Source organism: Calliopsis andreniformis, chromosome 3, assembly GCF_051401765.1.
Source record: "Calliopsis andreniformis isolate RMS-2024a chromosome 3, iyCalAndr_principal, whole genome shotgun sequence".
NCBI classification, from domain to species: Eukaryota; Metazoa; Arthropoda; class Insecta; order Hymenoptera; family Andrenidae; genus Calliopsis; species Calliopsis andreniformis.
In genome coordinates, this window is record NC_135064.1 from 1,508,553 (window position 1) to 1,531,754 (window position 23,202).

The 23,202-nt window shown below is 30.0% G+C and overlaps 4 protein-coding genes across 9 annotated transcripts in view; 3 read left to right on the forward strand and 1 right to left on the reverse strand.

Annotated features, from left to right (window-relative positions):
* Positions 1–5,959, forward strand: part of LOC143188608 (uncharacterized) — a 35,447-nt gene extending 29,488 nt beyond the window's left edge. For both annotated transcript variants that reach the window (XM_076392938.1, XM_076392939.1), the window contains one exon: positions 57–5,959. In XM_076392938.1, coding sequence (XP_076249053.1) covers positions 57–4,358 — 4,302 coding nt within the window. In that variant the 3' untranslated portion in view covers positions 4,359–5,959. The remainder of the gene's footprint in view (positions 1–56) is intronic.
* Positions 5,935–8,197, reverse strand: LOC143188609 (uncharacterized). The gene is made up of 8 exons (XM_076392940.1): positions 8,045–8,197; positions 7,837–7,946; positions 7,592–7,761; positions 6,765–7,003; positions 6,587–6,680; positions 6,428–6,521; positions 6,178–6,349; positions 5,935–6,077 (listed from the first exon to the last, which is right to left on the reverse strand). The coding sequence occupies exons 1-8, from the start codon at positions 8,045–8,047 to the stop codon at positions 5,976–5,978; spliced, it is 984 nt and encodes a 327-aa protein (XP_076249055.1). The 5' UTR covers positions 8,048–8,197; the 3' UTR covers positions 5,935–5,975.
* Positions 8,198–9,583: 1,386 nt separating this feature from the next.
* LOC143177237 (FHIP family protein AGAP011705) lies at positions 9,584–16,828 on the forward strand. Of its 3 annotated transcripts, XM_076375092.1 has the most exons (12): positions 9,584–10,119; positions 10,279–10,490; positions 11,186–11,437; positions 11,513–11,663; positions 11,762–12,007; positions 12,661–12,708; positions 14,004–14,171; positions 14,266–15,537; positions 15,624–15,822; positions 15,955–15,966; positions 16,021–16,177; positions 16,342–16,828. In XM_076375092.1, the coding sequence occupies exons 1-12, from the start codon at positions 9,970–9,972 to the stop codon at positions 16,502–16,504; spliced, it is 3,030 nt and encodes a 1,009-aa protein (XP_076231207.1). In that variant the 5' UTR covers positions 9,584–9,969; the 3' UTR covers positions 16,505–16,828. The 3 variants fall into 3 exon arrangements, with proteins under 3 accessions (XP_076231207.1, XP_076231209.1, XP_076231210.1); XM_076375094.1 differs by lacking the exon at positions 15,955–15,966; XM_076375095.1 differs by lacking the exon at positions 12,661–12,708.
* Positions 16,829–19,672: 2,844 nt separating this feature from the next.
* Positions 19,673–22,986, forward strand: Rilpl (Rab interacting lysosomal protein like). Of its 3 annotated transcripts, none has more exons than XM_076393575.1 (7): positions 19,673–19,803; positions 20,371–20,718; positions 21,051–21,192; positions 21,283–21,410; positions 21,612–21,982; positions 22,050–22,148; positions 22,214–22,986. In XM_076393575.1, exons 2-7 carry the CDS (start codon positions 20,407–20,409, stop codon positions 22,335–22,337), a joined length of 1,176 nt encoding a protein of 391 aa, XP_076249690.1. In that variant the 5' UTR covers positions 19,673–19,803; positions 20,371–20,406; the 3' UTR covers positions 22,338–22,986. The 3 variants fall into 3 exon arrangements, with proteins under 3 accessions (XP_076249690.1, XP_076249692.1, XP_076249691.1); XM_076393577.1 differs by having other exon boundaries at positions 21,051–21,171; XM_076393576.1 differs by lacking the exon at positions 19,673–19,803 and adding an exon at positions 19,983–20,033.
* Positions 22,987–23,202: the final 216 nt, after the last annotated feature.

Consider the following 23,202-nt stretch of genomic DNA (forward strand, 5'->3'; position numbering starts at 1 on the left):
TAAAATTATAAAATAAATGTATGTGATTAGTGGTTCAAGTATCCAAATTTTTACAGGCGATAAACGGCGAAGTCACGGTAAAACAATCAAATAAACTTTTTCACAATGAGCTGGATAGGGAAGACAAGAATATAAAACATAATTCAACAATAGATGATGATAATCTTTGTAACTTTTCGTTGCCTTCAAATTTGAGGAATAGTCCAATATTGCATGAGACAGTAATTTTTAATACAGAACCTAGTCAACAACAGTATCTGTCGAGTATCGATAATCAATCGAATGAAGATATGTCATCCTTTATTCATAATGACCTTCTAGAAGATGAAAAAAACACGGAAGTCAACGAAAACGACAAAATATCAGATAGTTTGAAGGAAAAAGTCACCGAGAATTTATCTATGCAGCAGTCTTTCACAAAAGTAACAGACTCTGAGAGCAGCGAATCGATTGATTCCGTTGAACAATCGGAACATGCTCTCTTGGAGCTATGTATACAGTCTAGGTTAACGAAACCTATCAACAGCATTAATCCGGACAAAGCCGCCTTAAAATTCAATAAAGATCTTGATGAATTTGAATCTACGGAAACTAACAATTCAGATAGAAGCAGTAATACGTGCAATGATACAAGTGAAATAGATGGTATTAAGAAAGACGAAATTGATTCAAAACACAAATTAATACAGAAAACTAATGAAACACAAAAAGATGAAAGGAAAGAAGAGATTTATCGTCGTCAAAGAGATCCCGACGCCATGATTGCTTCGTTAGATCGATTAACTGCAACTTTAGTGCAGCAAACAGAAGCGATACAAGAACGAGACTCTAGCGCAATGAAACAGAGCATATTAAGCGACACATGGAACGAGGACTCTCCTAACGAAGTTTCGTTTCCCAGTATCAGCATCAGCGCTCCTATTATCGCCTCATTCAAGAGTGACATACAAGAAGAAACAACAAGCAGTGGAAGTGCCAATATGACAAATTCTAAAATCATTCAAAGAGAAGCAATCAAACTAGCTGAAGCGATGGATGCAGAAATGAGCAGGCAACAGGAGGTGGAAACAACAAGCATGACATCCATAGATCTAGAAGCCATCAAACCTCCCTCCTCGATGGGAAGTTTGTTATCTTTAACAGCAAGTTATGCAGGTTCAGGTGATTGCAATGAGACAGTCGTTAATAGAGATAAGTGTATTTCCACGTCCTTACCTCCAGTTCAGCTGAAGAATTTATCTTCGATTGATTCTCGAAACTGTCGCAAGAAATCTCTTCCTCTTGGTGTCGTAGCTAAGCGAGCTCTTAGTCAAACTCAGAGTCATACTGGAAGTTTGGAAAATCTGTTGAACGAATGCAGTGGCTCACACTTGGACAGCGTTAAACCACCTTCGATGATGGATGAACTGCCAGACGATATGGAAAATAGTATGCTAAGTGTTGCGAGTATCACATCGGAAGTGATAGATCCTAAGGATCAGGATTCACAAAGTTTAACTGGAAGCGATGCTGTATTTGATCTTTTGAAACCTGTTGCAAACGTTCTTTCCATCACGTGTATGCGCTATGCTGAGGCTATGCAGAACAGTACAAACAACAGTTTAAGCGAATGTTTAGAAAATATCAACCCACCCTCATTGTTCAATGAAGTTTGTGAGATGGATGAATCGACAATGGAGCAGGCTACGGAGACGATCTGTAGTGATACGTTATGCATCGATACGGAACTTCACACCGATGAAATTCCACATCCTGTTGTTGTAGATAGGATCGATGAAGGAGATAACGATACTGATGAAGCTATTACTCCTATCTCTTCAGAATACGGTATTTCCAGCTCGGCTGAATCTACACCAAAAAAACGATTACACAGAAATTTAACACCGAAACAAAAGCGAAATTTAGCTAAGGAGAGGTACAGAACGTACACTATAGCTGCAGAATTAGAAAAAAAGGAAGAAGACAAACAGGAAACTAAAAACGGTGAAGAACAGAAAATTCAACGTAAAAAGTGTTCACCTTTCTCTAAATTGACACCTAAACAACGTAGACAAGAAGATAGAGCGAGGTTTCAAACTCAAGTATTGGAAAATCCTTTTCCCGAAATGAATCAAGAACAAGTAATTAATAAGTCTGGTGAACAGGAAAATTTTGAAAAAACAGAAGCAACATCTCCCATAAAATCTGCTATTCCTACACTCGCAAAGTTTTCTAAAACAGTGATAAGAAAGCAGATGGAGCAAAAGAAAAACAGAGAGAGATATCGTACGAGAACATTAAACGACTCTGAATGTATATTCAAGGATACAGAAAGCAATGTCGCTCCACATACAACAGGAAATCAAATTTCAGCTGCAAATATTCATTCACCTGAAGACGCTACCATCGTACTAAATAACTTAAATGAACCAAATAAAATGAATGAAAACGAAGAAGAAACGTTGTCAGACTACCAGACTATAAATTTGGCGTCAAATGAGTCAGAATCTGAACGAAATTTACGTATGCGATTTGTTAATGGTGTTTCTAAGAAACTGATCGGTGCTTGCAGTCGACAAATGGATACTGCGCAAGAATCAGATGATAATTATGGAGAAACTATTGAGATAGAAACTACTAAGTCACAAGAAGATATTAGATACACTGACACAGTAGAAAGTGAAAGTGAGGATGAATCCAACAATGTTGAAGAGCCAGCTAGAGAGACAAAACGACCACGAATAATTAAACCAGGAATGGTACGGGATCCTAGTAATGATTCCAATGCCACCGATAAGTCAGAACCAGAAAGTCCAAAGGCTATCCGTGGAAGAAGGAAAGCTCTTTATTCGAACCCTATAACACGAAAACCAACACCACAATCGTCCCCGTTGAAACAAGTGAATCCTGTCAGTGGAATACCAGTAGGTCGTAGTAATACTTCACCCATCGTGAGAGCGACTAGGGCTACCACACTTAGACAGAACAACAATAGTCCAAGCAATACAACAAAAGAATCTCCAAAGTCAACAAGTCCTAAGATGACTCCTATTTCAACTGACGGAGAGAGACGAGGAAAAAGTTTATCAGTAGCCGCAAAACGTGCGTCAGTTCCTCAAAAAGGTTCTTCATTAACCTTCACCAAATCTGTAAAAAGGCATAGTACACCACCATCATGTTCCTCTTCAAACTTTCAACAAGATGGTAAGTCAGATGTCACTATGAAACCTTTAGAAAGACAAGGCACATTTACCAAAGACGAACCAGAAGTAGAGAATGCACCAACAGTGGTCTCTTCGTCGTCCTCGCCAATAAAAACGAAAATCGCCAAACCAATCAAAGGAGCCACATCCAAAGTATATCCTGCAGTGGGAAAAACTAAACTCACTCCAAAAGTGCAGCAGCTGCATCAATCAAAGATTACAAAAGGGAACTCGTCGGATAAGATACAACCGCCCAAAGCGTTACCTCTCCTCGTGGCGCCAAAAAGATTACCTACTGGAAAAGTGACTTCCACTATGAAATTTCCAGCTGCCAATCAAGTTGCCACCCAAGCTGAAAATAGTAAGGTTTTTCGAAAAGTAGGACCTCTTGGTCAGAGGTCTAATAGTAATTCCAGTATCGTATCCAATTCATCAACAGGAATGCAAACTCGAAAATTAGCAAAGGAAGCGACCAGCAAAATCGCGAGTCTTTGGAAAAAAGTGGAAGAAAGCAAAAATAAACAACGGCTTGAGAAACCAGATACCAGACAATGGGTACAACCTGGTAACTGTGCCAGTGACGTGGATACTTCCTCTCCAGTAAGTAATCCACCAGCTTTCAGACTGTTTCGTAGTTCAACGTTTGAAGGAATATCCCAAGAAAATGATAATCCTGAATCGACTCTATATAAGTCCAAGTTGAAAAGACCTTTAGTAATGGGTGTACAACCTAATAAAATGAAGTATAGAAATTCTTGTGACTTAAGTGGAATGAATGCAAATGACGCCCCTTGCAAGATACCTATGAAGTCTAACGACAGTTCAATATATAAGAGAGACACTGTGCAAGTAGGAGACGCTTCAGTGGTTTTACGGAAGCAACAAAATACTGAGTCTTCCGCAGTGGATACGGATCCCACAAAACGAATATCACGTCTTGGTTCCTTTATAAGAGTAGACTCTGCAAATGCAGAGGGTTCTGCACAAACCAGTGTCAGTGGCAGTAGTGTGCGTACACCTGCATCTGCTATTGTACCACCTTTTAATTATAACCCCAAGCAAGACATTCCTTCGCAAATAACCAAAGTTACGCCAGATGGAAGCGAAAATAAATTTGGAGTGATGGATTGTCACAGTGACATAATCACAGCTTCTACAAGAGTAACAACAGTATAGGAACACCCGTTGTATTTGTAAACAACATTTTTTGTAGTATCGCTTTTTCTGTTCAGGCTAGTCATTGTATATTGCTTTATGTTGTGCTGATAGTGATTCAGCATACAATATGCATTATAAGTACTTGATAAGTAAGTTTACGATTTCATTTCATCTCATTATTCGAATAGTACTGAAAAATCTCCATCGTATTTCACTGATTTTTACACATTGAATGTAGAATGATCACTCGAATAATTTGTTCGTTGCATGCATCGTGATGCAAGTTTTTTAAGAGGTACGAGTAAAGTGTGAATTAGCAACCGGATATTCTGATATCATTCCTATTCACTTTGCGTGTTGTACATACATTATATTGAGAAATTCTACGATTACAAAGGAACTTTAAAATCGATAGTATGTAGCAGTAATTATCCTCGATTATTTATTCAATTTTGTATATATCGAACGTGGATGAAAAAGTGTAGAAAGTTTAGTGATATATATTATGACTCATGGTGTATATCGCTGGAGATATTTCGCTATACATCTTCGTAATAGATAAATTTTCAGGGAATGAGATCTGTATTTTGTTTCCATCGCAACTAGTTTGTATTCTTTTGACGAATACAAAGTCTAATTACTTTCAAAGACTGATAGAAACAAGATGAAGATTCGGACAAAGCTTGGATATCTTCGACACAAACAGAATGTTATGATAAAGAAGTAGTGACATTTGTATTGATGTAGCGGTCTAAGTAACGCTGAACTGGCATTACATAAAGAGACAAGATTTTGTAAGCCTTACTTTAAGTTTCTAGTCTACTTGAAAATCTACAAGTGAAGTAGCTTCTATTTTGATCATGTGTACTACATAAAATCAATTTGCATGTAAGAAGTCTACCAATTCGACTGTTACCCTTTTTAAAATACATATAGGTATGGTCAAGAGTGTGTACGGATCAATTATTTATAGACATAAAAATTGAAAACTTTGGCATAGTATTTATCGATGTTTATTTGATTGGTTTCTCTTGATTTCATTGAAAAATTGCGATTGGAAAATCAAAGAATACGTACTTTGCTTTTTTATCTTATATCGCGTCATCTTTCCTTCTAAATACTTCAAATCGATTTGGATATCTTATTAGAAGGAAAACGTTTGACACAATATAGAATGCATTTTACTGTATATTATTTACAGAGATTTGTTACTTGTGTTTTACCCTGTTCCAGTTCGAGTTAATTAGATTTAACCCTTCCAACTTGGAACCATATCAGGGTACTTTTGTATTCCTTCGTACAAGATTTGGTCTGTACACTGAATTCTGTTTCACAATCCTTTTGTAATAATCTTTGTCTTTTACTTAGATTTTAAGTGTAATTCGTATTTTGTTATATTGTATTTTAGATTTGAGAAACATCTTAATGGTTTGTATATTAATAATTGCAGTACAATAAATTTATAGCTACTAATGTCTATATTTCATCTGATGCTTGATGACAGGAACAAATACAGCTCTGTGTTTTACTAAAACTGCATATATTACAAAAAAAAAAAATAATTCATGAAATGTAAAAATATTTCAAGAAAAAATAATAAATATGAACATTTATTCATCGATTTTTATAAAACATTTATTTATCATACATTGGACATTCGTAAAGATTAATTGATTTGTCTTCAGACACTGACGCAATAATGTCATTTCTTTGTGGATTATATTTCACAGCCCATACCTAAGGACATAAAAAATACATAGATAAAAATTGATTGAAAATTTTAATAATTTTTCAAATTTACAATGAAAATTTTAAAATACTGCATGTAAAGCCTTACTTGATCATTATGCTCATTAAATGTATGCAAACACTGTCGTTGCGCTAATTCCCAAACTTTCACTGTGTGGTCTGAACTACTAGATGCAAATTTTTGTCCATCTGGAGCAAAAGCTACACCAAGTACCCATGAAGCGTGACCTGACATAGTTCCTGCTAAATTAGCATCTTTTCTGTATGGAAAAATAAAAGAATAATTAATCTTTCAATTGTATGTTTTGTTAGTTTAACTTTCAAAATAAGTCACATACACATCATATAATTTCATATGTCCATCATCTGAAGCAGTAAGTAGTAACTGAGAATCAGGTGAAAAGCATAAAGATCTGATAGACATAGCATGGCCTGAAATACATAAATATACATATTTTTGATACATATGAATTATTAAAATATGTTTTAGAACGTACCTTCCAATGTACGCAATACTTTTCCATAAGTGACATCAAAAATATTAATAATTCCATCTATTGCTCCACTAGCAATATATTTACCATCGGGACTCTAAATAATAGCAAACAAATAGCTTATTCTTTGTCTTGCACACAAAATAAAAATACAGTATATACTGCTCAACTCATGGCTTACATAGGCAACACTTAATGTGAACTTTCCACCTCTAGTGTCTAAAGTTTGTTCCTGTTTGCCACTTTCTGTTCCATACAAATGTATTTTACCAGAATGACTGCCAGACACAATGTATTTATCATCTGGGGAAAATACTACTGTCCAAATATCTACAGGACCTACTTCAATGCTTGATATTTTTTCTCCTGTTTCTAAATCCCATAATTTTAAACTGGAATCCAACGAGCTTGATGCACACTCTGTAAGTATGTTTAAATGAATCAATAATAATTAAAAACAATAAGTCTGATTCAATCAAGCGGTCATAAAGTTTTCAATGCATGTATTCAAACACAAAGAAGAAAAATAAGTTAATTCAATTCATAAATTTGTTATTCTATTGTTTACTGTTTTCTCTCTGCACTTCTTCATTCTACTTGTTTTTTTGTTTATCACGTATAGTTTTGTTTAATATTTTATTTAAATTCAATAATCAGTACAAAGTAATTCATAAATGGGTTATTAATTACACAATCAAGAAAGTTCTCTTGCCTTTCAAGTTAGAAGGTTGCTTCTATTATAATATTTTATATCTTTGAGTTTTATAAAAATGAAATTTACAAATAGTATAATATATCTCTGAATATAGAAAATTGTAAACAACCTTCTTGTTGGGGAAGGATAGTTCCATATGAATTGAGGAACAAAATTATTTTATTAAAAAAATACAAGCAACCTTAGCATAACTTTAAGAACGGCAGAACATTCTTGTTTATCACATATCATATTTATTATAACTTTATGATCATAACAGAGAATATTTAATTGATTTTAGTTCTTTCACTTACTTGTGCCATCTGAACTTACAGCAACAGATACCACACCAAGGGAATGCCCAGCTAGCTTATGTTTTAATTGTAAACTTTTATCTCTTTGTTCCCAAACTTTAACAGTATCATCGACTGAACCAGTTACTAAGTATTCTACTGTTTCTTCATCATTGGATCGTATAGAATCACTATAAAGAAAGTTCTAAATATGAATGTAATAAAATAAACCAAATTTAAATTAAAGTCACATTAAGGTTAACTACCGTGAATTATCATCATCTGGTTGAATTTCCTTTTTCTTCTTTAAACAACCCCAAGCACAGGTCCAAATACTGTCTTCGTGAGCATTTTCTGTTTTATTAAGTAAGGAATACTGAAAAAATGTCGAACACAGTTTTGCAATTTTCGCGTACTATGGACAACATAACCTCTATATTTTGATAAATACATAAAGTTTCTGATGTTTCTCACCATTTTTCAAAATAATAAAGTACTATTTTTAAAACAATCTATTCAAGACTGATATACAAATGCAGATACGAAATATGATTCTGGTGTAACGTAGAAAATTCAGTTAATAGTTCATACAATTCATGTTTTCGTTATCTCAAGAATAAAAACATAATATATGTGCAATAGTGCAATTCTATCGCAGAAGACTCGCGCCAAGTACACGCGCACCACGAGTGCTAGGGATGAATTAATTTACACGTCAAATAAGCGATCCTACCAACTATAATAAATTTAAATACTAATGGCGACAGCCAGGATTCTAGAACTACATTTTTAGCAGAGTTGGCACAAGTTTATTCGAAACTCCCTGCATTCTCTAGATCTAGTTCTGACAGAATTAATGAGAGTGTGTTTTTGTGTACAAGGATGCACACATCATATTTCGTTTTGCAACAATTCACTGATATACAGATAGTACTTAACTTGTTCAAAAACTTGCTTATTCTTAATTAAGCTATTGTGGTTTATGATTTCAATGCAAAAGGGTCCGCCAAGTACACTTTAAGATTAATTTTTCAATTTGTGTATGACTCCTAAAGCGATGCTTGTCTCGTAAATTATTTAGAGCGCACGCTGAACTATTCACATAAACTATAAAAGGCTAATGTACTTGGCTTTATTATTTGATTTCGATACTTCGTAAGACCGGAATAACTACGATTTCTGCAAATGTACTGGGTTTCCTGGGTTTCCTAATTTATTAGGAATTACAAAAATGAACATTTATTAAAATCTATCATCTATTAAAAGAATTTTTTTATTATTCAATTGGAGTATTATATATTTATACTTATTTTTCATTCTATTTCCTTAATTTTTTACCACTATATAATAACCTATATTTTTTAATAGAATCGGTGGCAAATTAAGATACTAATTCTTCGAAAAGTCCTCTAAAAAGCATTATCCTTACTGCTTTCCAGAGGACTTCTCATGGGACACGTATAGTACCTGAAACTCGAGGCGGAATAGAAAATTAGGTCCCTAATACCAGGACAAAAGCTGTGATAATTAAAAATGTTTTATTTTAAAATAAAAACGTAAATTTTATTTGTTTATATCGGAAAGTGTATAATCTTTTGCCCGTTTCGACTTTCTTTTCAGAGGTTCCCTCACTAAGTTAAGAAAGCTCTGAGCCCTGGTACTCCTGAGAGGTCCCACTGGGTCTCACACGCGCGCCTAATACGCCTTATGCTTGTGTATAATCCGCCACTAAATAGAATATATGTTTTAAAAACCTCATGCTTTTTTTATCGCTATTTAGATTTAAGATTTTACTAAATTACATAAACATTAATATTAGTGTTCCACAAAAAGAAACATACAAATGGTATTCCGCGTCTTTGAAAAGATTAAAAACTGATCCGTGATCCAGTCGTATTCTATATCAGTGCTGTATGTACACATATACATGTATATACACATGAAACCGCATGAGACAGCACGAGCACGAATAATTAAGAAAAAAAACAACTACGTTGATCTAGAGAGTATGTCTCAAGTGAACATGGCGATTTCTTAAAAATGGGTTGACATTTAATATGTATGTACAAAGTAACTGGTTGCTATCACATATGAAGTATCTTCAACAGTGTATACACTCACGCGCCTTAGTTAAAAGTAATCGTAATGCGCAAGTCGTTGCTTAACAAATATGCGATTCGTATTATCACAGTGTCCTTGCAGCGTAGGTGGGCTACTATCGTTATAAGTAGGACAATTTTGACAAGGAAACTTGGTTAGCTTGAGACGCGAAGGGTACTAAGGGTACTAGATACCTTGCCCTATACTTATTAGTAACATGAAAGATTTAAAGAAGGAAAAATACATGCAACTGGACCTTTGATATGAGTGTGAATGTGGATACAATATAAAACGGCAAAATGAGCTGGTTACGAAGTAGTCCGTTGAGAACTAGCTTCAGCAAACAACGGTCGAGAGATTCTCCACCAAAGGATGCCGATCCATCAGCATGCTATGATAGTTTTTGTAAACACTGGCAACAAGCTTATGAAATCATCTTGCATACTACAGTGAGTCCAATTTTTAAGGTTTCTATAAAATTAAAAAGTCACGTAATCAGTATACACAAGTGCATGTTTGTTATTGTTCTAATAGTTTAAGAAAGGATTATAGAGATTACAGAATATACAATAGCTTGATTTTAATCAAGAGTTTTATTGTTTTTATAGCCTCCCAGTGGAATACCTAATCAGGATGATGTTCTTGGAGTTGTTAATCACATAGATCAGATGGTAACACTATTAGTTTTAGAATTGCGAGATTCTCATTCTTACAACAATTACCGGCAAACTACAACTGCAACACATTCCCCTTGCTTGGAATATTTATTAAGTGAAAACCTTCTTGTCAAATTATATGATTGGAGCATACATACTGGAAGGTAAAATTACTTTTGAATAAAAAAAATGTTCTTTTTATATTTTTTATTTTCTTAAAATTAGAAATCCTTAATTTATTAAGATATGAATCTATTGACACAGGGTAGTTAGAAAATAAAAATATAGTAAAGGTAGAAATTATTTAAAACATTAATGTATAACATTTTCTGTATATATATCTTCTTTCTTTTAGCTTGAAAATTTGTTAGCTCAAAAAATTGAAGGAAAAAATTGTGTCACAATTGAAGATTATCACTGAATTAACAAAGATTATGTGGTCAACATAAACCTAATAAAGGTTTTTAGTGTTTTCATCAACAATAAGTAATATAAAAAAATGAAGGAAATTTGGCAAAAACAAAATGAGCATCTCTTGTAAAAAAAAAAAAAAAACAAACTGATACTTTTTATGGTTTCATTAACATTAATGATAACCCTGTATTATATTTATAATTTGGTTTCATAGATTCCTTTAAAATTTTACCAAGAGATGCATTTGTTCTACTAAACAGTTGTAAATTAAATTTTTTTCTAAACACATTGATGTGAGAATCTGTATTGATTAAGTACTACTTATTTTTTGAAGTCTTAGATCTTTATTTTTAAATAATTTATAAATGAGTTCATAATACAGAAAAAGTTAAATATATATCTTATACTGTTGATATTTATTTAAAATTATGCATTATTGTTACAGATTTAAAAATGCTGTACGTTTGGAACAGCTAAAATTGTATGAACTTTTAGTATCACATAGTGGTATTCTTCTTGCGCATGAACCAGTTGCCAGACCATTATTACGATTACTTGAGGATTGTGCAAATGATATTATGCCATTAGAAGTAGAAAAGAAACTAGTAGTGCTGTTGAATCAGTTATGTGTTACTTTGATGCAAAACATGGCATTACTTGATTTGTTCTTTCACCCAACAGCAGTAGGAAAAAACAAGTTAATAGAATATATATACACATATTGCCTGTAAAAAGTGTATATTAAAGTATTACTACTGTTAAACATTTTCAGATTTCTTATTTTCACATTACTAATACCACACGTGCATAGAGAAGGAGGTGTAGGACAGCAAGCACGTGACGCTATGCTACTTTGTATGTCTCTTTCAAAAAAAAATGACGAAGTTGGGTTGTACATTGCTGATCACTCTAACATATGTCCTGTATGTATTAAATAAATTAATCTGCATATAAAATTATAAATAGAAATTAAAAGATTCTGCAAATTTATTAAATTGTATCATATACTTTATTTAACCAGGTATTAGCTACAGGATTGAGTGGATTATATTCCCTATTGCCAAGAAAATTAGATATTGAAATAGACGATTGGCATCGATTGACCCCAGATGATGTTAATGATATGCCAGCACTCATGCACTTAATGAATTCTTTAGAATTTTGTAATGCTGTGGCACAGGTTGCACATCCTTTGGTACAAAAACAGTTATTGGAATTTTTATACCATGGTTTCTTAGTACCTGTGATGGGACCAGCATTGTTACAGGTAAGTAGATGTGTATTTGGATTATAATATTTTTAATATGTCACTGTCTCAGCTTTATATTTACTGTAATAATAAAATAAGACTATCATTAATTTAATAATTTAAATATGTATGATTTACATTATACAATAATTACAAGAAATATTTACAAAATACTCGTTTACATTTTCTACTCTTTATTTAATATTTACATGTGGTGAAAGAAGGTATTTACTACATATTTATTAAACTTTAAAATAGTGTATGTGCAGACTTTCACTTGAAAATATTTTAAGTAAATTAAATATATTAATTTTTTCTATAAACTTTTCTTAACATTTACAAGTATACGTATATTAAAAGTTGTATACGTACATCTGTATGAAAACAATTTAATATTTTGCTCACTTATTTACTTAAAAACATGAAATAAGTAGTAATAATATGTATAACAAACTATGCATTTTTCAAACAATTTGTACTTAGTAGATCTTTATAGGCACATGTTTGTCTAATATCTTGATAAAAACATGTCTTATCAAATGCACGATAGCATTGTCAATACATGGTGATGGTAAATCTAAACACTCATGCCTAATATTAATGACATACAAATAATTTATTTTGCAATGTGGTTATTGGTGGCTATCTGGTGACATTTTTGTGGTGCTCAGGATTCTGTTGGTTTGACCATAAAACAACTAGATGCACAAGAACACTGGGTTAGTACAAAACACTTTAATTAGTGTGTACAATAATTAGAAGCTCAGTAAAGCATAAATCTGAAATTAATATAAATGCGTTATTATAATTAAGAATATCAAAAGTATAAATATACAAATTTTCTAAAATTGAATAAATTTGTTAGCTATGTAATTGTTTATTACCAGTTTATTGTCATTAATTTAATATTATTATTATTGTTTATTCTATTAATGTAGATTTAAGCTTTCACTGAGATACTATGTCTAACTTTTATACACATTTCGAGCACGTCTTTCTTGTATCATAACTTATGACCCACATATGCATATAGAAAACATATCTAAACATTGAACTAGCTGGTGCTTATAAATAAATAAAATTTAATGTTTTTAAATATAATATATTTGAATTTCTGTGTATTTATGTAAATGTTAAAATGTTTATATTATAACTATATAAATCAGTGAATTGAAGAATAGTACAAGTCCAAAAACCACATTTTTAGATATGTGATCCCATAATCTTGAAATTATTTAGAAATTGCTAATTTTGAATGTGTACTATTCTTTAACTCTCCAATTCATATATCTTTATTTGTTCATATTTCTATGGCAGTATGTGGTTTACAAGTTACAACTATAAGCTTTTTCACCTTTCCTACCTTTGTTATATATTTTATCTTGTACAATAAATAATGTTTCAGAAAGTATTATTATTACTTTTTTAATGCTTATTTTCATGTTTAATGGTTAAAGATAATGTTCTGTTTTGTTGTTGTCATTTTAATTGTAATTTTTTGTGTATGTGTTTAGTATAAGCAAATAATTGTAATGTATTATTCAAACGTTTTAAATAGAGTGCCTATTATAAAATTTAATTTAGCTTTTATAATTGTTTAAAAATCAATTGCATCTTTAAACTAAGTTCAGTCTTTGTGTTATGTAGCTTTGCAATCATTTTACATACATTAAATTAAATGTGTGCTCAATGTTAACTAAATTGATTAATTTGTCCTCTTGCTGTTTGTATTTCAATATCCTTCTTTTACCACAAACTAAATTTAACTGTATTAACACTATAAGTGTGAAAATATTAAGTTATAATTTCAGTATTTACTCTATTCATAACTATTTACATATTAATTAAAATTTTTTCATATATTTTACATATTTTAGATCATATATTTCTAGAAAGTAGATTAGGAAATAGATTACATTAAATCATTATTTGTTATTAATCATTAGTTAATTAAAAGAACCGTGTAGTAAGTATTTATACATAAGTGTAGGTAAATAATTTCTTAATATTACAGACAACTGTGGATGAATTAGTTGCAGCAACAGCTTATTTTGATCTATTTCTCCGATCTGTAACTGAACCTGGTCTCTTACGTTCACTTGTTAGATTTTTACTCGAAGATAATTATGATGAGTGCAGAATATTGGATAGTCTTATACAGAGAATATCTTCTAGATCACGGGTACATTTTTAGAATTCATTACTTTTATTATAAAATACAGTATTATTACTAACATTTACTCATTGTAATATTATCTGATGTCTTTATGTTTTAGTTGTGCATAGTAACTTTGGCGCTGTTTGAAACTTTAGTTAACTTAAATTGTGAAGATGTTATGTTAGAATTATGTTTGGGTGCATTGAGCCCTTGTTCTCACGTGATGCTTTCTCAACGTAGAAGGTTAAGGGATATAGATCCTTTTGGACGTGCAGCTGAAAAATTTTTATCATTGACACCAAGTTGTTGTTCATCACTTGCATCTTTTAATTTCCAATTTAGTTCTTTACCCAATAGCATAACACATGAGAAACATGCAAATACTACGTTTGAGTCCTTGAAATCCTTGCCAACATCCATAAATTATGGTGCCAGATTATCTGATAGTTTATATGGAAATTACCATGCATACTTATGCGATGCTCGACAAAAAATAAAAGCATGTCGAATTGCCTGCTCTAATTGGTCATATCAATATAATGGAGAATTACCAAAAAATAGTACTACTAGTAGTGCGACTACTTTAATAGATGACAATATATTATTAGATCAGCCTCAGAAGAAAGCTGAAACTAAAACTTTATCATTAGAAACACTAAAACAATCAATGCTTTCAAGTGAGAATAGTGGAAATTTTTCAACAGATAACATGTTAGTTAACATTCAGTCGATGTTAGATGTAAAGGAATTACATGGAACGGAAAATAATGTAAAAGTTGAATCCTCTGTGGGAACAGGAATAGAATTATCATTAGAAGAACAAGCAAAATTAGATGCAGATATTGCCGAACTATTAAGCGAAGATATTGGATTATCTGAATCTAAAGAAATCTCATTGGTAGATAAAAAGGAGCCTGATAGCGGCATTGATGATTCAAATACTGCTATGAATTCACTTTTATCCCTAGGTGAAAGTAGTGGATATGAAAGCTTCGCATTTAAAGGTTCATCAGAATCTACTCCGGATAATGAACCTAATGAAGATCGAATGAGTGAGCATGAAAAGATAGATATAGAATCACATAAAGAAGACAGTATGTATCTTCATGATATTATGGAATCTAATTCCATTATACCAGAAGAACTAATAGCAAATAAACAGAGTAAAGACAGCTTTCGTCAAGATGTGTTTAATGGACAACCGAATGTTGGTATATTTTTGGATGTTCTTCTGCGGAAACTTGAATGCATGACAAGTAATAATTTATACGTTAACTTACATTTAACTGGTCTTATTAGTAGACTGGCAATATACCCTCAACCTTTGTTGCAATCATTTCTCTTAAATAATTCCCTCGTATTTCAACCGAGTATTAGGTCGCTTTTTCAGGTTCGTAAAACTTATAGAGTATTTTTAACAAAAAATATTTTGCAAATTGTTTAAAAAAATCTTAGAAATAACTCTATTTCTCTTAGGTACTTGCATCATTGAAACATAAAATTGATCAGTTTCTGTCACAACATAATAATGTAGACATATTAGTAGAACAAGCACGCCTGTTTTTAATTAGTCGTGAAGATAAATTAGTAAATGCAAGAAAAAATGCATTACAAGCTGCTGCTCATTACGTTCCCACTAAAAAAAATTCTCTAAACGGAGAACCATTCTCAAGAGGTATTGTCTGTTTTTTTTTTGTCACTCAATATAGACTAATTTTATTTTATATTATGTTGACATTTTATTGATGTCTTATGCAATTGTATAAGTTAATATTGTGTTTTTAACAAATGCCGTTCACACTGGAAGCGTTTAAACGATGTAGGTATATTCTTTACATATTAATGGTCATACATTTAAAAAAAGTGTTTTCAGGTGAAAGTAAAAGATGGAGTCTTACGTCATCATTTACACAAATGCTTAAAAGATCAAGTGGTAACTCTGGTTCAAATAGTTTACTTAGTACTCCTAATCAATCAACTAGTATATCAGAAAATCAGTTAGAAGCTATTGGGCATGGTTCAGGATATCGGTAAATATTCTCAAATTATATCAGTTGTAAAATAATTGAATAATGTTAATGCAAATACAAATAAAAAATGCAGTTTTTAGCAAACAAAAATATCCTTAATACATGATACGTATATTAATCTCTTTTAAACAATACAGTGATAAAAAAACTTTTTAACTCATTAGGTATTATACAAAAACGTCCTGGGAATCTCCAAACGAAGTAAGTCCTGTACAAAATGTGGTCTTATGTGCAGTTATATTAGATGAATGGCTAAAAGAATTAGCAGCTATTACACAAGAACATGCCATTATGTCTCTTACAAATAGCCTGGAATTTAAAATTTAACATGTAAAATAATTGACGTTCACAAATTAAAATTTATTCGGTGATAGAATAATTCTATTTAAAACACTCTCCCCTTTCACAGGGTTTTAATAAATAAATATGTAAAAAGAGTGCAAAAAAATATTATACAGTATACTATGGCAAACATGAACATAACGTTATTTTATTGTGCAAATATAGATACAAAAAGTAGTTAATTAACTTCAGACTTATAAATTTATGTTTGTATTAATGTATTTGTGTTATCGATTACAGACATAATTTATGTAACATTAACATTATGTTAACAGATGAGCATAACAAAGAATTTAATTTAATAAACACTTTTAAAATACTAATCAATATTTAAATGATTGGTTGAACTTTATACAAAGACTGACAGAGCAACTTTCTATGTAATATATATTGTGTTTTTAAACAATGTCATTGCTTTCTCTGAATGTCACAAACTCAATCAACTTATTTGCATCTAAATATGCACAACAATTCAATTAAGCAAATAGTTAAAAAAATACACATATATATGTAAAGTGCCAAGCTATTAATTTAATACATTATAATATATTTGACATTTTAAAAATTACATCCAAATGTTCTTAAGCACTTAATGATCAAATGATTGCTATAACAAATTAGTTTTATAAATAAAACAAATAATGTACATAGGCATAATACAATTTTAGTAAATGAAAACAGTAAATTAATTAGGAAACACGATTTTATTGTTTGTACTTAATATATGACAGAAGTAAATTCATGCAATTAATGATTTATAATTTATATTATATGCACAAACATGTTTTAATGATTTACTAGCATGATAAAATTATACTTTGAATCATGAATTTTTATGTAACTATGGTTGTAAACAAATCAAAACTGATAATGTGAAGTAAACATATTTCATGACAGTTTTGATAATAATATGACATTGGATATTACATAAAAATAGTTACATAATAACATTACTTCATCATATAGTTTTACATTAAAATATATTAATTATCATACATTTTTTGTTTAAGTATTTGTAGTTTACAGATTATAGCATAGAGAGCACGATCAATCTTTACAGCATTCAAAGTGAAGCATAGTCATTAATTAAAATATGATACAATAAATTAGAAAACAGTCAATACTTGTCAATATTTCAATATTATTGCACAAATGTTTATCTTCATATACATAAATAACATATCAAAGCTTCGTTTTTAATAAGTGAAATAATTCAACCCAGCTTTCTTTAATAAACATTTGGCAATGATATTACTGTGAGTGCAATTTTTAACGTATTACTCTAATTAAGAGGCAATTGTAAAAGTGCAAAATGTATATTGAAAGATATTGTAACTGCATTATGTTTATCTGTGTAATATGAATATTTTTTGATTACTTTAAAATTTGTATTTAATATAAAATTATTTTAATATTTTAATATAAAATACTTGCCGTAATGTGATATTAAATTAGGCTCTGAGTAAACTGTCTTTATGGGAATAGTTTCCTTTTTACTTGAAAAATATTGAATATATACGAAATGATATTTGTAAAAAATTTTACGAATAATGGTGTTTAATTAAATACTAAAATCATTTTTATATTACATAAGAATTTCTATGAATGTTTGAACATAGTGCATGTTGAGATGATACTGTATTATACATTATTAATATATTTTATTTATTATTAAGATAATCTTTACATTTAAATTCTATCTTTTACCATAAAAATTTGTTTATTTGAAATTTTCTTTAAAAACATGCAATATTTTCAAACAAATATCAATGCTTCATTACAAATAATGTAATTAAGTATTTATTATTAATTTAATATTTACTTCATTGTTATGTTTAATCTTGTTGGTAAATTAAAAAAAAATAAAATAGTCTATTATATAGTTGTCCAAGGATTTTGATCATTCAGAGCTGCATGTATATAATTTCAGTAGTATGATTTTTAAATATTTAAATAACAATCTTTTCTAGTAATGAAACTTATATTTTATATTGTTTTACAATGACGTGTTGAATACATTTTACAATTATTTACGTGAAATGGATCTTTACAATTGAGTAACTTATATACATGCATCTCTGTTTGATTTAAAGTTATGCAATATTTTGTTGCAACAGAATATATATGTCACAAGTTGTTATAGAATGATTATATAACATAAAATACCATAATAATAACTAAACGAGCTTCTATACATCAAAGAATGATTTTATTATAAAGAAAGAATTATTATTATAAAATTTATGTTATACAAACAAATTTAATATACGTACAAATTTACGCAAAAACAATAACGATAACCATCCGAATTGTACATTATAAATGTAATATAAAAAATAGATCATTATATATTGTGTTATATTGAGAATGTTTTAATAAAAAGCATCATACAAATGTTTTTTTTTTCCTTTTTTTAGAGAGATCCTTGTATTAGGAATAAAAGATTGATATTATATTTAAATTTACTTAAATTAATAATTTCAGAATACATTTTGGATAACATAAATTATAAATTTTAATTAAACAGTATATAATAAGTATGTTATAAATAAATATATAATATTTAATTGTAAAGAATAATTAAAGAAAGGAAACAATTATAACGTATGCTTATTTAAATAGGAATTTATAATATCTGATAGTTTTTCTCGTTGTAATTTCAATTGTGTTGTATATAACTAAAGAAAAAGGCAATAGCAAGAGACACCGCATATTTTCTTATTATACAATATAAGAATTGAAAGAAAACTAATCTTAACATGTGTATGTAACATACGCATATTTAATAATTAAAAGGTAAAATAATTCCATACGTAACATATGTATATATATAGTCAATTTTGTTCTGTATAAGTATATAAACTTTATATACTATATACTGTATGTACGTACTCGATAATTTTATTACGTGATAACGAAATAGATTAAATCTTTTTCTTTTATCTCGGGAAAGATAAAGATATACAAAATTATAAGTAAACACTTTATTATCCATTCTTCTAAAAATAAAGACTTTTTAATCATTAAACGCGTGTTTATAATTGCTAAATAATTGAAACAAGAATTAAATTCGTTCGATCGGAAAGATCCAATCACTGCAACGCATTGATCTCTTTCGTTAAAAGCATGCGGTTCGCAAAAATCACGGAACCAGAAGAAACGAGGCTAGTCTTAATCAAGAGTCACTAGATCAAATCTTTTAAATCTTTCGTTTTTATCCACAAACGATCTACCAATGACGCTCATATAGTGTGACTTGTAAAGTTAACTGTTCTGTAATTCGTGTATGTATAAATTCAAGTAATATCTTCTACTGTAATAACGTGTAGCGCTAAGTAGAATTTGACATAAGCACCGCGAGTACAATTAATCATCGTGATCGGATACTTACTTTTAATCATCAATGTACACATACAATCATTAATATTCTTGTACGTACATACGTCTAACATTGCGCTGTTCATTAAGACGCCACGCCTAAAATATCATAAAAACATGTTGCATTGACAGCAAAGTATAAAAATATTATTTTTCATTGTTATTCTAGCTCAGTAATTTGTTCTCAGAAAAATTTAGCTTAAATCATGAACAGTGTTTACTTACGTATATATTTGTACAATTTTTTAGAGATTGTCAATTCTTTAGATTGTTACTATGCATTATATTTTGTTACGTTTAATATTATTCCATTATATTTATTTTTAAAATGTCAGTGAAATATCGTTTTCACTAAAAAAATATAATATTTCTATGTCTTCAGCGATAAATATTTCATAAAGCTGAATTGAAATTATTACATATTATCTTAGTAATGTTTAAACTAAATGAACAATTATGATTAACTGTTGCAGGTTCATAGACGGTATAATTGCATATAAAAAATATTCATGCCTTTTTGTTTGGAGAACTATATATCCCACAATATGGAGGATTATACTGTAGTATCAGATGTGTCAGTTGTAGATGTTTATGATATTGCTTCAGAAATAGGGAAAGAATGTGAGAAACTTATAGATTCATATGGAGTTGAATCTGTAACCAATCTTATGCCAAAAGTTATACATGCATTGGAACTATTAGAGAATCTTGCAACTAAAAATGAACGTGAAAATACAACAGTTCAGGAATTAAGAGCAAAAATTTCGCAATTGGAAAATGATAAGATTGGAAAAGCTGAAGATAGACAAAGATTTGAAAAGGTATTTTGTATTAAATATATTATTTGTATCGTTATAACTATATCTTGAACTTAATGTTTTTGTTTTCTAGAATTGTTTATATAGCATAAGATATTTGGTAATGGATGATTTAATTAAAGTCATGTTATTTTAAGTACAGAGCCATTTCCTTACTAATAGCTAATGTTGCATAGAAATCATTAATTCTTGCTAAAGCAATATTCTGTTTGAACTCATGGATTTTTATTAACGCAAAAAACAAATTTTTCAATTAAAGTACTTATTACAAAACATTCTGTGTGTATTATTTCTCTATTAACAAAATATAAAGGGATTGTTTAATCATTGTGTAGGAATTAGAACAAATTGAGGAACATTGGCGACAAGAATCTCATGATCTAGTGGGAATGGTCACAAGATTACAGGAAGAAAATAGAAGATTAGCAGAGGCTCTGCAAGAATCACGTAGTGATAGTCAGTACAGCAGTAAACAAAGTACTAACAAATTATTTTTTATGTACTAACACAATGTTAATATCGTGTTACATGTATTTATACACATACTATATAAAAGTATATCTTCAGCTTTTACAGCTAGTCAAGAAGTTGATATAGCAGTGTTGCAACATTTAAGATCTATGATAGATAAACAAAGAGATCAAATTCGAGCAAGAGACAAAGAACTAGTGCAGAAGAATATGGATATAGAAAATGTAAATTGGTACTTATGTTCGTATGTAACTTAACATAAATAGTGATTATATATTCTTAGAATATCATCCCATTTCACATATTGTTCCTCATTTTCTTCTCTTGTTTGCAAAAATTATTTTGTTTTATCTCCATGATAGTTGATATATATCTTATTTATCAAATATGTATACACATTATCTTAATTACCTTTCTGTATGTAGCTAACAGCACAAGTTGAGAAGCTTGGTGTCGTTGGACGTGAATTAAAACGTAAGCAACGTCAAGCGCAAATGCAAGCCCGTGGTTTGGTAGAAGAGAGAGCGGATTTTTTGGCGCAATTACAAGATCAAAATCGTGAACTGATTAATCTTCGAGCACGTCTCGGTTTGGCAAAAAAAGAGAACGAAGATTTGAGTAAATTGCAAGGATGTCCAGATTTAACAAACAAGGCCATCTATGATCTAGATGATCCTGATAGACCTAGATTTACTACGGCTGAATTAAAAGAAATTTTACATGAACGAAATGAATTGAAAGCCAGAGTTTCAGATTTGGAAGATGAATTAGAACTCTATCGACCAAAACCTGAAATGTATGTTATCAAAATTATGACCTTATGTTAATATTTTCCACAAAGTAATCTATTTATTTTATTGTAGAGTGGAGGATGATAAAGATGCTCCTGTACAAGGACCTCTTCCTTACGAACCAGATGATGCACCCTGGAAAAAGTCATCTGAATCTGGAATTCGTAAATTGTAAGTAGTATATCACGATACAATTTTAATTATTAAAAAGTATTCAATAATAATTTCAATTTCAGTTTCCGCAAAATTTTCTCAGAATCTAGCAGTAGTTTCTTAGTTGGTAGCAGTCCACGCAGAAGTCTTTCTAGTCTATCAAAAATGGCCCTGTCGGGAAACAGTACATATGATGAGACTATATAATAAATCTATAACAAATAACTAAGTCACTTGCAATATGTTATGAAGATTGATTGAACATAAGGTTCTTGAATCTATATACAATATTTAATTATTTGACAATGTTTATGTTTTAAATGCTTTTTTTTTCTCAAAACAAACACTAATAATTATTACAGTTATTAATACAACTGTAGGCATTTATACAAAAACAAACAGTCAAACATGTGCATGCATTTATATATATTTACTATATATATAGTTACATACACACACATATACACATTGTGTTGAAAAATCATGAAAGATGGATTGATGTGCCTGCAAAAGCTAAAAATGTTGATAGTCGCGCATATGATAGTGTTTACGTAATAATTTCGTATACTTTATACATGCTTTCTTTACACCAAATATAAATCGTAACAAATAAAAGTAGATCAAATTCTATACACACCATTATTAGCTTTCAAATACGGATATGTATAATTTTTTTCAATTATCTATTTGCATTCAACGTGAAATAGGTGTTAGTAGATATAAATGAAAAAATTCAACATTATCTCATTAAAATTTGTAGTTTTGCAACACTTTGTTGCATTTACTGTACTGTACTGCAATAGTACTGATAACAAGCATATTAAAATGTTGAACTACATTGATAACTTAGCATAATGAATATATTTTCATTATTGTAGATTAATTATTTTCAAAGAGAAATTTTTATAAATTAGTGACTTTTTAAAATACATGTTCAGGTTAAGTTTTTTTTTTAATTTGAAAATTGATTAAAGTGGCTCATAATGTCAATAGACATACTATAATATTTAGTATTTGAATTAAAATTTAATTGTGCTCAAATAGCGCATAGCTTATTAACAATTTAATAGTA

Bases quoted from the DNA above. Each gene is read 5' to 3' on its own strand.
- LOC143188609 (XM_076392940.1), bottom strand. The intron at 7,004-7,591 runs GTAAGTGAAAGA...ACATACTTACAG, and splicing joins TGTAAGTTCAGATGGCACAA to AGTGTGCATCAAGCTCGTTG. The intron at 6,350-6,427 runs GTATGTGACTTA...TTTTCCATACAG, and splicing joins CATATGAAATTATATGATGT to AAAAGATGCTAATTTAGCAG.
- LOC143177237 (XM_076375092.1), top strand. From the start codon at position 9,970: ATGAGCTGGTTACGAAGTAGTCCGTTGAGAACTAGCTTCAGCAAACAA. The intron at 10,120-10,278 runs GTGAGTCCAATT...TTGTTTTTATAG, and splicing joins AAATCATCTTGCATACTACA to CCTCCCAGTGGAATACCTAA. The intron at 10,491-11,185 runs GTAAAATTACTT...TTATTGTTACAG, and splicing joins TGGAGCATACATACTGGAAG to ATTTAAAAATGCTGTACGTT.
- Rilpl (XM_076393575.1), top strand. From the start codon at position 20,407: ATGCCTTTTTGTTTGGAGAACTATATATCCCACAATATGGAGGATTAT. The intron at 21,193-21,282 runs GTACTAACAAAT...GTATATCTTCAG, and splicing joins TCAGTACAGCAGTAAACAAA to CTTTTACAGCTAGTCAAGAA. The intron at 21,983-22,049 runs GTATGTTATCAA...ATTTTATTGTAG, and splicing joins TATCGACCAAAACCTGAAAT to AGTGGAGGATGATAAAGATG.